Source organism: Salmo salar, chromosome ssa09, assembly GCF_905237065.1.
Source record: "Salmo salar chromosome ssa09, Ssal_v3.1, whole genome shotgun sequence".
In the NCBI taxonomy this organism is placed as follows: Eukaryota; Metazoa; Chordata; class Actinopteri; order Salmoniformes; family Salmonidae; genus Salmo; species Salmo salar.
The window spans coordinates 18,457,721-18,470,246 of NC_059450.1; the positions used below are offsets into that span (position 1 = coordinate 18,457,721).

Here is a 12,526-nt window from a genome sequence, read left to right on the forward strand (position 1 = left end):
CCATCTGCTTATTGCATTATGTCATGATTCTGCACCTGTGCCCCATGTTGTCATGGTGAAATCGTGCACACCTTCATAGAAAAAGGGCCCTGAGAACAGAGGGCTTAATTCAGTTGAACTTGCATTTACACAGTAGCTGTTTTTCTTAGGGTCAAGTAAATCCCAGCATGGTTTGGGACACTGTATAAACTTATTGCACTGCACCGTATGCTATCTTACGGTAGAGTGACTGCTACACCATGAGTTTATCTATAGTTTCAGTAATAATGTACGGGCCCATAATTCTTCCCTGACGTTAATTGAAGAGCCTATTATGATCTTGCTTTATATTGCTCTCCTGTGTTGCAAAACCTCATGAATTATTCACAAGTATTGTGATCGTGTCTCGTTCAGACAATGAGGTTCTAAAATGCCTTTGTTTTAAAGGTTTCTCCTGGGTGGCATTTTGGCACATTGAAATAATGCTTGGTGTCACTGCAGTACATGCTGAGACTGATAAACAGAAGAAGTTTTGCCAAATCCAAAGTTAGGCTGTGCTATTGCTCTGATAACACACTGTCACCAGTATCAACAGTAATTCATCCTCTATAGCTGGCATTAAGCTGTGTAGTCTAATGACCAATGGTAACTCTCAACACCCCGGGACCCAAGATGTTGCCTGCTCAGCATTGCATTGCCCCGGTAGTGGTAGCTGTGCTTGAGCTCAATATACTATAACATCTAATCGTGCTGCAGCTGTAAGATTGAGAAAAACGTTGTTGTTTTTTTTAAACACATACCTTTAAAAAAGAGGACAACAGGACAGCTTTTCTATTCTGCTAGATTCTCTGACTCAGGTGATTTTTTTTTTGAGAGGTGTGGTGATGACTAGGGCCAGGTCACATGGTCAGGACAAACAGAGCAGTGATGAAAGAGCAGCAAGCAAAGAATTTGTAATTTAATAGGATCTCTGTTGCAGAAACCGCCATCTCCTACCGAGTACTCCATCCGGTAAACATTCTCCCGGGTGACTGGGAGGTCAAAAGGTAACTAGCCCCTCCCTGTCCTTGTCACGGACATGTTGTAGGGCCTATAGGGAAACTGCTGTAGTGATATCCAGTGTGTTCTGTGCACAATTCTGTTCAAAGTACCCTGATACTTGTCTGCCTGCTCTTTTACAATAGGTGTCGTCATGACAGGGTTGCAGTGCAGCACTACTCAACGGGAGGCTTACATTTCACCGTGATGCTCGCCACCAGCAACAAAAACCTCTCCACCACTCAGTGAAAAAAATAAGCCTTTCAAAGAGCGTTAGCTGGAAATAGTTCCGACCAGTATTGTGTAATGCATTCCTTCTTCCTTTCTGCACCGTAACTACCGAGCGCTCAATCGATACACCTCCCTCACATGCCGTTCAGTGTGTTCAGTTCAAGTAGATACATACATACAGGCTTGTTGTTTTTCCCCTCTCCAGAGTTCACCAGAAGTGAGTCAGAAGCAGGAATGAGAGAGAGAGAGAGATCTGACTATAAGATGTGGCAGACTGATAAACAATGGGCCATTTTTTTAATTTTTTTTTTACCTCTGTTCACGAACTGTGGCTTGCCTGCTGTAAAACTCCCAGATTTAATGAAGTGCTAGGCTCACATGAAGACATTGACAGTAAACGGACTGTCCTTTTGAGCTGTCGGACTAATAATTGGCCGGAATATTACTGGTTCTTTGTTGAACTGGGTAGCTGATAAAGAGTGAACTATGTCAACAATAATCCCTTTGACTGGATAGAGATATGATATACCTGATCATCTAATATGTATCATATTTCACCAGAGGATAATTAGACTAGGCGATTTGAAAACAGCTTCTATCAAACTCCAAAACATCAACACTTGACATGATTTTCCATGTACGATTTCAGATCACTCAAAATAAAAGAATGTTTAATATTAAAGGGGTTATTATTAAGTTGCTTTGCATCTGCTTTGCATGTAAAAACAACATCTAATCGAAGAAACATTTTATAGGACGTTTATTTGCCTCGTGATTTAGACCTAAGTGACAGTCTTAATAAAAAGTATCTAATTAGACTAGAAGTTAGTGTACATCCTTTGGCCTTGATCTATCTGCCCTATATACATGACCAAATACACAATACATTTACATGGTTATATGCACATATACCTGAGCTTAACTCAATAATACAGGTTCCTATATACCAGGAATCCAGATGTATCCGTGAAAGGAAATATAGAGGACACAATGCTTTGTAAATGCGTTCCTGTTGTTCAATAGCTCGGCCAATCAATGGCAATAATAAATGGCTATGCTGTTGAATAAAATTGGAGGCCCATAGTTTATGCGTAATTTACATATCCTGCGAACCAAAGGCGTATGTATCTCATGTACCAGTTAAAGCTAGAATCCTTAAGTGCTAAATTGTTTGACTTATTAAGGACATATACCCATTGATTCTCAAAGAATTGAACTTATACATGCCTCGGGCTTAGTTCAACTGTCCTACCCCATCAGAACCCAACATATAAGCTTTATTTACCCCAATGTTTGTAAACAATGTAAATAGTAGCAAACACAGTATAGCCTCAAAACATGGTTAAACTATAATTTGTATATAATGAATGGCCAGTCCTTGCACCCATAACTGTCTATAACTTTGAGAGTGGTTACATTTCTCCAGGCCCATCCCTTCGCGTTTTACCAAAACAGAGGTGGGATGGAGCTTTGTTATTGTTTCAATTAAGGATTCTAGCTTTAAATACAGGTGTATGTCATGTCCTTGTCCATAATATGGATATAAATAAATGACCTTGGTGGAGATGTCCAAAGGAAAGATGACATAGGCCTACATCAATTAATGCATAGCCTAAAGTAGCCTAACAGAAAACGCATAGTGTTTTAGGGAAAAACAATATTCCTTTGAAGCAGTTTGTCTATAATTGTCAGTCATACTCATTCAGATTATTGGTATATAGCATATCAATAAAATACGTGCATGAAGCCTGTGCAATTCTCGCAGCATCCTCTGTTCTTCGACATATGTTCCACGAAGACGCCTGTCTGCAGGCTAATGTATCCGACCGCGGCATAAGTCTGTCAAACACGGGTTAGATAGATCCCTGTTTAAAGGCCTGGCCAGTTTCCTTTGTGCAATCCCTGTTGGCTCGTGGCGGAGGTGCGCAGCTGAGCCTTTGAGGTTTAAGGAGCAGCATCTGCAGCTGCTTGATCCGCACTGCCAGTAGCTGGTCGGTCCGCATCCTTCTCCCCTCTCTCATCATGCATGGTGTTGTGTGCTCCAGTACGCAACGGACCCCGATTATCTCCAGTGAGCTGAGACGCTTGACTGTCTCTCCCCACAGTGTTTGGTCTATCCGCAGCTGTGTGGCTTCGGGCAGACTCGTAGAGCCGTTTCGGTTGCGAGTGAGCACTTTCTGATAAAACACCGTCGGAGATGATGGCGGGGCTCTTGCTTCTGCCCTCCCAATTAAATGCCTTGGTCTGAGGCTTTGTGCTAAACCTGGTGTCATTGACAGATAAAAGCTCTGTCTGTGTAGAGTTAGTGTCTAAGACGTTGATGCTTGTGGAGCTGTTTGTTGAGATGTTAGCAGAGGCTGTGACCTCCGGCACCACCGGCTTTCCCGCTGGAGAGGATGCGCTCGTTGGCTTCCATATCAAGCTGTAGTAAATGGCTAGAATGATGGCTGCTAAGGACACAGACAATACATATGCGAAGACAGTGGCTAGTCTCACCCACTTTTTGTTCGTCTTCGCAGCCATCTTAGCCTTTTTGTCCCCCGTATAAGTGGCAGGTTTGCCCCTCTCCATGTTGGGCATAAAGTCCCGCTCTCTCATATTGCCCCGATTTTTCCCTCGATGCTCTACCACCCCGTCCGTCTTGAAGGTTTCTTGTTATCCACAATCCAAGAGAACACAGGAACCTATCCGGTCGAGAGAAGACGTAGAGCCACAGCCTTACTGTGGACCGTCCGCGCTCTTTGACTGTCTATTTTACTTCTAAATATATTTTGGGTTCATTCATTTCATCCTAGAAGGCACTGCGGTTTGTCTCAGAAACCCAGTGCAGCATTGCGTTTCATCATGGACATCACGAATGAGGCAAGCAGCTCAGGGGCTCTTGTGATTTACAGCATCCGCCAGCAGAATTCCTGACGACCAACGTTTATTCCAACAACATTTCCTAAGGAATCAGCAATATAGCGAATCAGCAGTAAAGGATTCGATTTAATTTATTAAAACGATTAAGTGAGACCATACGGTAGGCCTACACAACTGTCTGTACGGTTGCCTACAACAAACGAAGTGAATGGCTCAGCTAAAAATACTTAAGGGAGGGGGGGTTCTTAAAGAGCCAGCAGCTATGCAGCGGGCTGGATTAACTAATGAAACGTCACCAAACGCACAGCTCATCCCAAAACTGCTTGAGTAAATACATATATTTATGCGCATTGTGTAACTGTCCAGAGCGAGTAGCCTATGTTTACATATTGACATCAACGTGGAACTGGTGACTAGGAAGTTATAGTTTGTGATGATCTAGAGACCACTACTGAAGGCTCAAATTTACACATTTAGCAGTCCCAACGCTTGCTGTCACGGCGCGCATGATTTCAACTCATTACGATTTCAGCACCTTGGACAGCTGATTAATTACGCGAAAGTCCTACAAGTCCATATGGCAACAATTGGTCCTAAATTGGCAGAGCAGTCGGACATTGCGTGAAAAATATTTCATATAGCATATGTGAATTAAATACAAACCTTTTATTTAAACATAATTGATTTACGGATTGAGTCAATAGCTTGAAAGGTCAGCTGTTTAAACAAATATGTTAGCGTCTGCGAATCATGGCAGCTCATGGGATCATCTGGGATTATTTGACTCATGCTTACTGTATATGTTCTTAGATTAACAAACAGGTTCACATATCTTCTGAGAATGCCATTTCTAAATAATGTCTTAAGAGTAAGAATGTAGGTTCATCTCAGACCTCTGGGAGCCCATCAAATCATTGAGTGCACACGAGCTTGTGTTCCGTTTGCGTGCGTGTGTTCATATGGGATAGCCAGTGGTATTCAAACTTTTTCAGCGAGGACCCCATTTTTTTCCTCCAGAATTTCTGGCGACCCCATTTTTTCCCCCAAGAATTTCTTGCTGACCCCACCCTTCCCCAAATCTAATGACACAACCATAAAATCGTAAAATTGTGATTTTTACATGAACAAATAACCAAAATGAAAAGAAACCAATATATACATTTACTCAATACATTTTTATTTGCCAAATTATCTTTATCAAAAACGTTGTATATTGTCCCATACAATAATCTGTTCTGGTAATTTAATAATGATTTTTATTGCTTTTTTGGGGGGCTACCCCACTGCAGTTCCCCCGCAACCCCACTATGGGTCGCGACCCCCACTGCTCTTCTAGGCTCTAGTTCATCTGTGCCCAGCGTATGGTCAGGTAACACATTACACACGTTCTCACCCAGCTAGCACAGTGGATCTGGGCCGATTCCGGCTGAGAGTCGGGGCACTCGGCTGAGAGTCTGACTTGACCGACGTCATGTGGCCCGAGTCTGGGCCGCCTTCGGCAGTTTTACTTATGGCTAGGATGCGGGGATAGAGCTCGGGCCGATTCCGGTGTGAGTTATCTGGCCCAATTGTATTACTTGGATCTCGGGCCGATTGGGGCTACTCTCTGGCAAATGATTACACGGGTTGCTTTATATAATTAACATTTCATTTTAATGTATTTTTCCATATTTTCTCATTGTTTCTGTGATAAAAAAATACAATTAACATTTCAATGAAATTCTTTAAGAGTCCTGTTTAAGTTGTATTTTAGTATTTTGATACTTTGTGCAAGGCAATTGATAAGCATTAAAGACTTTGTGAATGGAGCATCCCGAGTGGCGCAGCGGGACAGGCGAATGCATGCTGACACGGTCACCAGGTGTACAGTGTTTCCTCCGACATAATTTTTTTTTTGTGGATGCGTATAATTTGTATGCATAAAATGTATTATAGTAATATTTAAAATGACCAAACCGGGTAATTGTGTATACATGTATTAACATTTGCATTTACGATTCTGGGCAGTCATTCATTTTGTTTCCGGGCCGAGTCCGAAACCCGATTCTGTCCCGATTCAATCAGTTCCGCCCCCCCCCGAAGAGGTCCGCTTCTGGGCCGATTCCTCATTGCTACCTGGGCAGGTGACTGGGGGCTTAACTGACTTATTTGCCTGCTAGATTTAGATGAGGAGTGAGAAATATGAGTGATCAAAAACAGTTTTTCCATTTGATCCTGTCCCATCCATTGGTAGGCTACATTACATTTGTATTTTGAATTTATTATGGATCCCCATTAGCAGCTACTCTTTCTGTGGTCTGGCAAAATTAAGGAAGACATTACAATACATTCATAATAGATTTCACAACACACTAAGTGTATGCCCTCAGGCCCCTACTCCACGACCACATATCTGCAACAAAATCCATGTGTATGTGTGTATAGTGTGTATGTTATCATGTGTGTATCCGTCTGCGCTTATGTTTGTGTTGCTTCACAGTCCTCGCTGTTCCATAAGGTGTATTTTTATCCATTTTTTTTATCTGATTCTACTGCTTGCATCAGTTAGTCATTTGGTATTTTATTAGGATCCCCATTAGCTGTTGCAAAAAGCAGCAGCTACTCTTCCTGGGGTCCACACAAAACATGAAACATAATACAGAATGGCATAATACAGAACATCAATAGACAAAAACAGCTCAAGGACTGAACTACATACATTTTTTTTTTAAAGGCACACGTAGCCTTCATATCAATGCATACACACAAACTATCTAGGTCAAATAGGGTAGAGGCGTTGTGCTGTGAGGTGTTGCTTTATCTGTTTTTTTAAACCAGGTTTGCTGTTTATTTGAGCAATATGAGATGGAAGGAAGTTCCATGCAATAAGGGCTCTATATTATACTGTATGCTTTCTTGAATTTGTTCTGGATTTGGGGTCTATGAAAAGACACCTGGTGGCATGTCTGGTGGGGTAAGTGTGTGTCAGAGCTGTGTGTAAGTTGACTATGCAAACAATTTGGGATTTCCAACACATGAATGTTTCTTATAAAAAGAAGTGATGCAGTCAGTCTGTCCTCAACTCTTAGCCAAGAGAGACTGACATGCATAGTATTTATATCAGCCCTCTGATTACAATGAAGAGCAAAATGTGTCGCTCTGTTCTGGGTCATCTGCATCTTTACTAGGTCTTTCCTTGCAGCACTGGACCACACAACTGGACAATAATCAATAGAGCCTGCAGAACTTGCTTTTTGGAGTGTGGTGTCAAAAAAGCAAAACATCTCTTTATTACGGACAGACCTCTCCCCATCTTTACTACCATTGAATCTATATGTTTTGGCCATTACAGTTTATAATCTAAGGTAACGCCAAGTAATTTAGTCTCCTCAACTTGTTCAACAGCCACACCATTCATTAACAGATTCAGCTGAGGTCTAGAATTTAAGGAATAATTTGTACCAAATACAATGCTCTTAGTTTTAGAGATGTTCTGGACCTGTTTATTACTGGCCACCCATTCCAAAACAGACTGCAACTCTTTGTTAAGGATTTCAGTGACTTCATTAGCTGTGGTTGCTGATGCGTATATGGTTGAATAATTAGCATACATGGACACACATGCTTTGTTTAATGCCAGTGGCAGGTCATTGGTAAAAATAGAAAAGAGTAGAGGGCCTAGAGAGCTGCCCTGCGGTACACCACACTACATGTTTGACATTAGAGAAGCTTCCATTAACGAAAGCCCTTTGAGTTATATTAGTTCTATTAGATTGATAGCTCTGAAAAGCTATAGCACATATGTTTTTTCAACAACAGGTTATGGTCAGTCATGGCTCTATGTAGTACTGTGCGCCTCCCATATTCTGTTCTGGACTTGGGGACTGTGAAGAGACCTCTGATGGCATGTCTTGTGGGGTATGCATGGGTGTCTGAGCTGTGTGCTAGTCATTTAAACAGACAGCTCGGTGCTTTCAACATGTCGTTACCTCTTACAAATACAAGTAGTGATGAAGTCAATCTCTCCTCAACTTTGAGCCAGGAGAGATTGACATGCATATTCTTAATGTTTACTCTCTATGTGCATCCAAGGCTAGCCGTGCTGCCCTCTTCTGAGCAAATTGCAATTTTCCTAAGTCCCTCTTTGTGGCACCTGACAACACGACTGAACAGTAGTTCAGGTGCAACACAACTATAGGCTGTAAGACCTGCCTTGTTGATAGTGCTGTTAAGAAGGTAGAGCAGCGCTTTATTATGGACAGACTTCCCCCTATCTTAGCTACTGTTGTATCAATATGTTTTGACCATGACAGTTTACAATCCAGGGTTACTCCAAGCAGTTTAGTCACCTCAACTTGCTCAATTTCCACATTATTTATTACAACATTTAGTTGAGGTTTAGGGTTTAGTGAATGATTTGTCCCAATCACAATGCTTTTAGTTTTTTTTAATATTTAGGACTAACTTATTCCTTGACACCCATTCTGAAACTAACTGCAGCACTTTGTTTCAGTCGCTGTAGTAGCTGATGTGTATAGTGTATAGGGGCGGCAGGTAACCTAGTGGGGCGGCAGGTAGCCTAGTGGTTAGAGCGTTGGACCAGTAACCGAAAGGTTGCTAGAGCGAATCCCCGAGCTGACAAGGTAAAAATCTGTCATTCTGCCCCTGAACAAGGCAGTTAACCCACTGTTCCTAGGCCATCATTGTAAATAAGAATGTGTTCTTAACTGACTTACCTAGTTAAATAATGTTTAAATACATTTTTAAAATAAAAAATTGTGTTGAGTCATCTGCATACATAGACACACTGACTTTACTCAAAGCCAGTGGCATGTCGTTAGTAAAGATATAAAAAAGTAAGGGGCCTAGACAGCTGCCCTGGTGAATTCCTGATTCTACCTGGATTATGTTGGAGAGGCTTCCATTAAAGAACACACTCTGTGTTCTGTTAGACAGGTAACTCTTTATCCATAATATAGCAGGAGGTGTAAAGCCTTAACACATAACACGTTTTTCCAGCAGCAGACTATGATCGATAATGTCAAAAGCTGCACTGAAGTCTAAAAAAAAAACAGCCTCCACAATCTTTTTATCATTAATTTCTCTGTCAGTGCTGTGCTTGTCGAATGTCCTTCATAATAAGCGTGCTGAAAGTCTGTTGTCAATTTGTTTACTGTAAAATAGCATTGTATCTGGTCAAACTCAATTTTTTCCCAAACTTTACTAAGGGTTGGTAACAGGCTGATTGGTTGGCTATTTGAGCCAGTAAAGAGGGTTTTAATATTCCTAGGTAGTGGAATGACTTTTGATTCCCTCCAGGCCTGAGGGCACACACTTTCTAGTAGGCTTACATTTAAGATATGGCAAATAGGAGTGGCAATATCGTTTGCTATTATCCTCGGTAATTTTCCATCCAAGTTGTCAGACCCCTGTGGCTTGTCATTGTTGATAGACAATACCTTTTTCACCTCTTCCACACTCACTTTATGGAATTCAAAAGTACAATTCTTGTCTTTCAAAATTTGGTCAGATATACTTGGATGTTTAGTGTCAGTGTTTGTTGCTGGCATGTCATGCCTAAGTTTGCTAATTTGCCAATGAAAAAAATAATTAAAGTAGTTGGCAACATCAGTTGGTTTTGTAATGAATGAGCTATCTGATTCAATGAATGATGGAGCAGAGTTGGCCTTTTTTCCCAAAATTTCATTTAAGGTGCTCCAAAGCTTTTTACTATTATTCTTTATGTCATTTATCTTTCATAGTGTTGTTTCTTCTTCTTTGTATTCAGTTTAGTCACATGATTTCTAAATTTGCAGTATGTTTGCCAATCGGTTGTGCAGCCAGACTTATTTGCCATTCCTTTTGCCTCATCCCTCTCAACCATACTGTAACGATCATCGTAGAGAGGGGACCAAGATGCAGCGTGGCACGTGTTCATGATTATTTATTTAAATCAAACAAACACTCAAACAAAAATAACAAAGGGAAAGGAAAGCGTACAGTTCTGTCAGGTACAGAAACACAAAACAACTACCCACAAAACACAGGTGGGAAAAGGCTGCCTAAGTATGATTCCTAATCAGAGACAACGATAGACAGCTTCCTCTGATTAGGAACCATACTCGGCCAAAACAAAGAAATACAATACATAGAATGCCCACCCCCTGACCTAACAAAATAGAGAAATAAACCATCTCTCAGGTCAGGGCGTGACAGTCCTCCTCCCCCCCCCCCCAAAGGTGTGGACTCCCGGCCGCAAACCTGAACCTATAGGGGAGGGTCCGGGTGGGCATCTACTCTTGGCGGCGGCTCTGGTTCGGGGCGTAGCCCCCACTCCGCCCGCTGATCCTCCCGCTTCTGTGTCGCCGGAGGAACCAGACCGTGGATAATCGCCGGAGGCTCTGAACTGCCGGTCGCCGCTGAAGACTCTGGGCCGCGGGCCGCCGCTGAAGACTCTGGGCCGCAGGCCGCCGCTGAAGACTCTGGGCCGCCGCTGAAGACTCTGGGCCGCCGCTGAAGACTCTGGGCCGCAGGCCGCCTCAGGAGGTTCCGTACCGGGGACCATCGCTACAGGCGCTATGCCATGGATTATCACTGGAGGCTCCGTGCCATGGATTATCCCTACAGGCGCCGGGCCATGGATTATCACTGGAGGCTTCGTGCCATGGATCATCTCTACAGGCTCCGGGCCATGGATCATCTCTACAGGCTCCGGGCCATGGATCATCTCTACAGGCTCCGGGCCATGGATCATCTCTACAGGCTCCGGGCCATGGATCATCTCTACAGGCTCCGGGCCATGGATCATCACTGCAGGCTTCGGGCCATGGATCATCACTGGAGGCTTCTTACATGGCGCTGGAACAGGTCTCACTGGACTGAGGAGACGTACTGACAGCTTGGTACGTGGAGCAGGCACAGGGCGTACGAGGCTGAATAGACTCACTGGAGGGAGAGTGCGAGGAGCAGGCACAGGACGCACTGGGCTGTGGAGGCGCACTGGAGGGAGAGTGTGAGGAGCAGGCACAGAACGTACTGGGCTGTGGAGGCGCACTGGAGGGAGAGTGCGAGGAGCAGGCACATGCTCACCACGATAAGCACGGGGAGTTGGCTCAGGTCTCAACCCTGACTCCGCTAATCTACCCGTGTGCCCCCCCCTCTCGTGCTTCCGTCCTTGCCGTGCTAGTTCCTCTCTCGCTGCCTTCACCTGCTTCCCCGGCAGGCTTCTGTATCTCTCCAATACTTGCCCCCAAGTCCAGTCTCTCCTCTCCTCCAACTCCTCCAGAGACCAGGAATCCATCTCCTCCCGGGCACGCTGCTTGATCCAGTTGTGGTGGGTAGTTCTGTAACGATTGTCGTAGAGAGGTGACCAAAATGCAGCGTGGCACGTGTTCATGATTATTTATTTAAATCAAACAAACACTCAAACAAAAATAACAAAGGGAAAGGAAAGCGTACAGTTCTGTCAGGTACAGAAACACAAAACAACTACCCACAAACACAGGTGGGAAAAGGCTGCCTAAGTATGATTCCTAATCAGAGACAACGATAGACAGCTGCCTCTGGTTAGGAACCATACTCGGCCAAAACAAAGAAATACAATACATAGAATGCCCACCCCCACACCCTGACCTAACAAAATAGAGAAATAAACCGTCTCTCTCAGGTCAGGGCGTGACACATACAATTTTTCAATTCCTCATCAATCCATGGGGATTTAACAGTTTTCAGTCATTTTCTTAATGGGTGCATGCTTGTTAGTAACTGGGATAAGCAATTTCATAAATGTGTCAAGTGCAGCGTCTGGTTGCTCCTCATTACACACCACAGATATTTGTTACATCTTCAACATAGGAATCACCTCTAAATTTACTGTATGACCTCTTATACACTATATTAGGCCCAGCCTTTGGAACTTTGGTTTTCCTAGATATGGCTACTATGTTGTGATCATAACATCTGATGGATCTGGATACTGCTTTCAAGTACATTTCTGTAGGATTAGTAAAGATGTGATCAATACATGTTGATGATTTCATTCCTCTGGTTTGTAACTACCCTGGTAGGTTGACTGATAACCTGAACTAGGTTGCAGGCACTGGTTACAGTTTTAAGCTTTTTCTTGAGTTGGCAGCTTGATGAAAGCCAGTCAATATTTAGGTCACCCAGAAAATATACCTCTCTCTTGATATCACATACTTATCAAGTGGTGTTGGAGGGCCAGTAGGAGGCACTCTTTCCTCTGGTCTAAAAAAAAATAGCCCAATGCCCCAGGGCACCCTATACACTGTGTAGGGTGCCGTCTTTCGGATGGGATGTTAAACGGGTGTCCTGACTCTGAGGTCATTAAAGATCCCGTTGCACTTATCGTAAGAGTAGGTGTGTTAACCCCGGTGTCCTGGCTAAATTCCCAATCTGGCCCTCATACCATCATGGC

At 43.2% G+C, this 12,526-nt stretch overlaps 1 protein-coding gene across 1 annotated transcript; it reads right to left on the bottom strand.

Annotated features, from left to right (window-relative positions):
• Nucleotides 1–1,902: 1,902 nt before the first annotated feature.
• On the bottom strand, nucleotides 1,903–4,315 carry LOC106610873 (uncharacterized). The gene has a single exon (XM_014210518.2). It carries the CDS (start codon nucleotides 3,844–3,846, stop codon nucleotides 3,193–3,195), a length of 654 nt encoding a protein of 217 aa, XP_014065993.2. The 5' UTR covers nucleotides 3,847–4,315; the 3' UTR covers nucleotides 1,903–3,192.
• Between the last annotated feature and the right edge of the window lie 8,211 nt (nucleotides 4,316–12,526).

Bases quoted from the DNA above. Each gene is read 5' to 3' on its own strand.
- LOC106610873 (XM_014210518.2), bottom strand. From the start codon at position 3,846: ATGAGAGAGCGGGACTTTATGCCCAACATGGAGAGGGGCAAACCTGCC.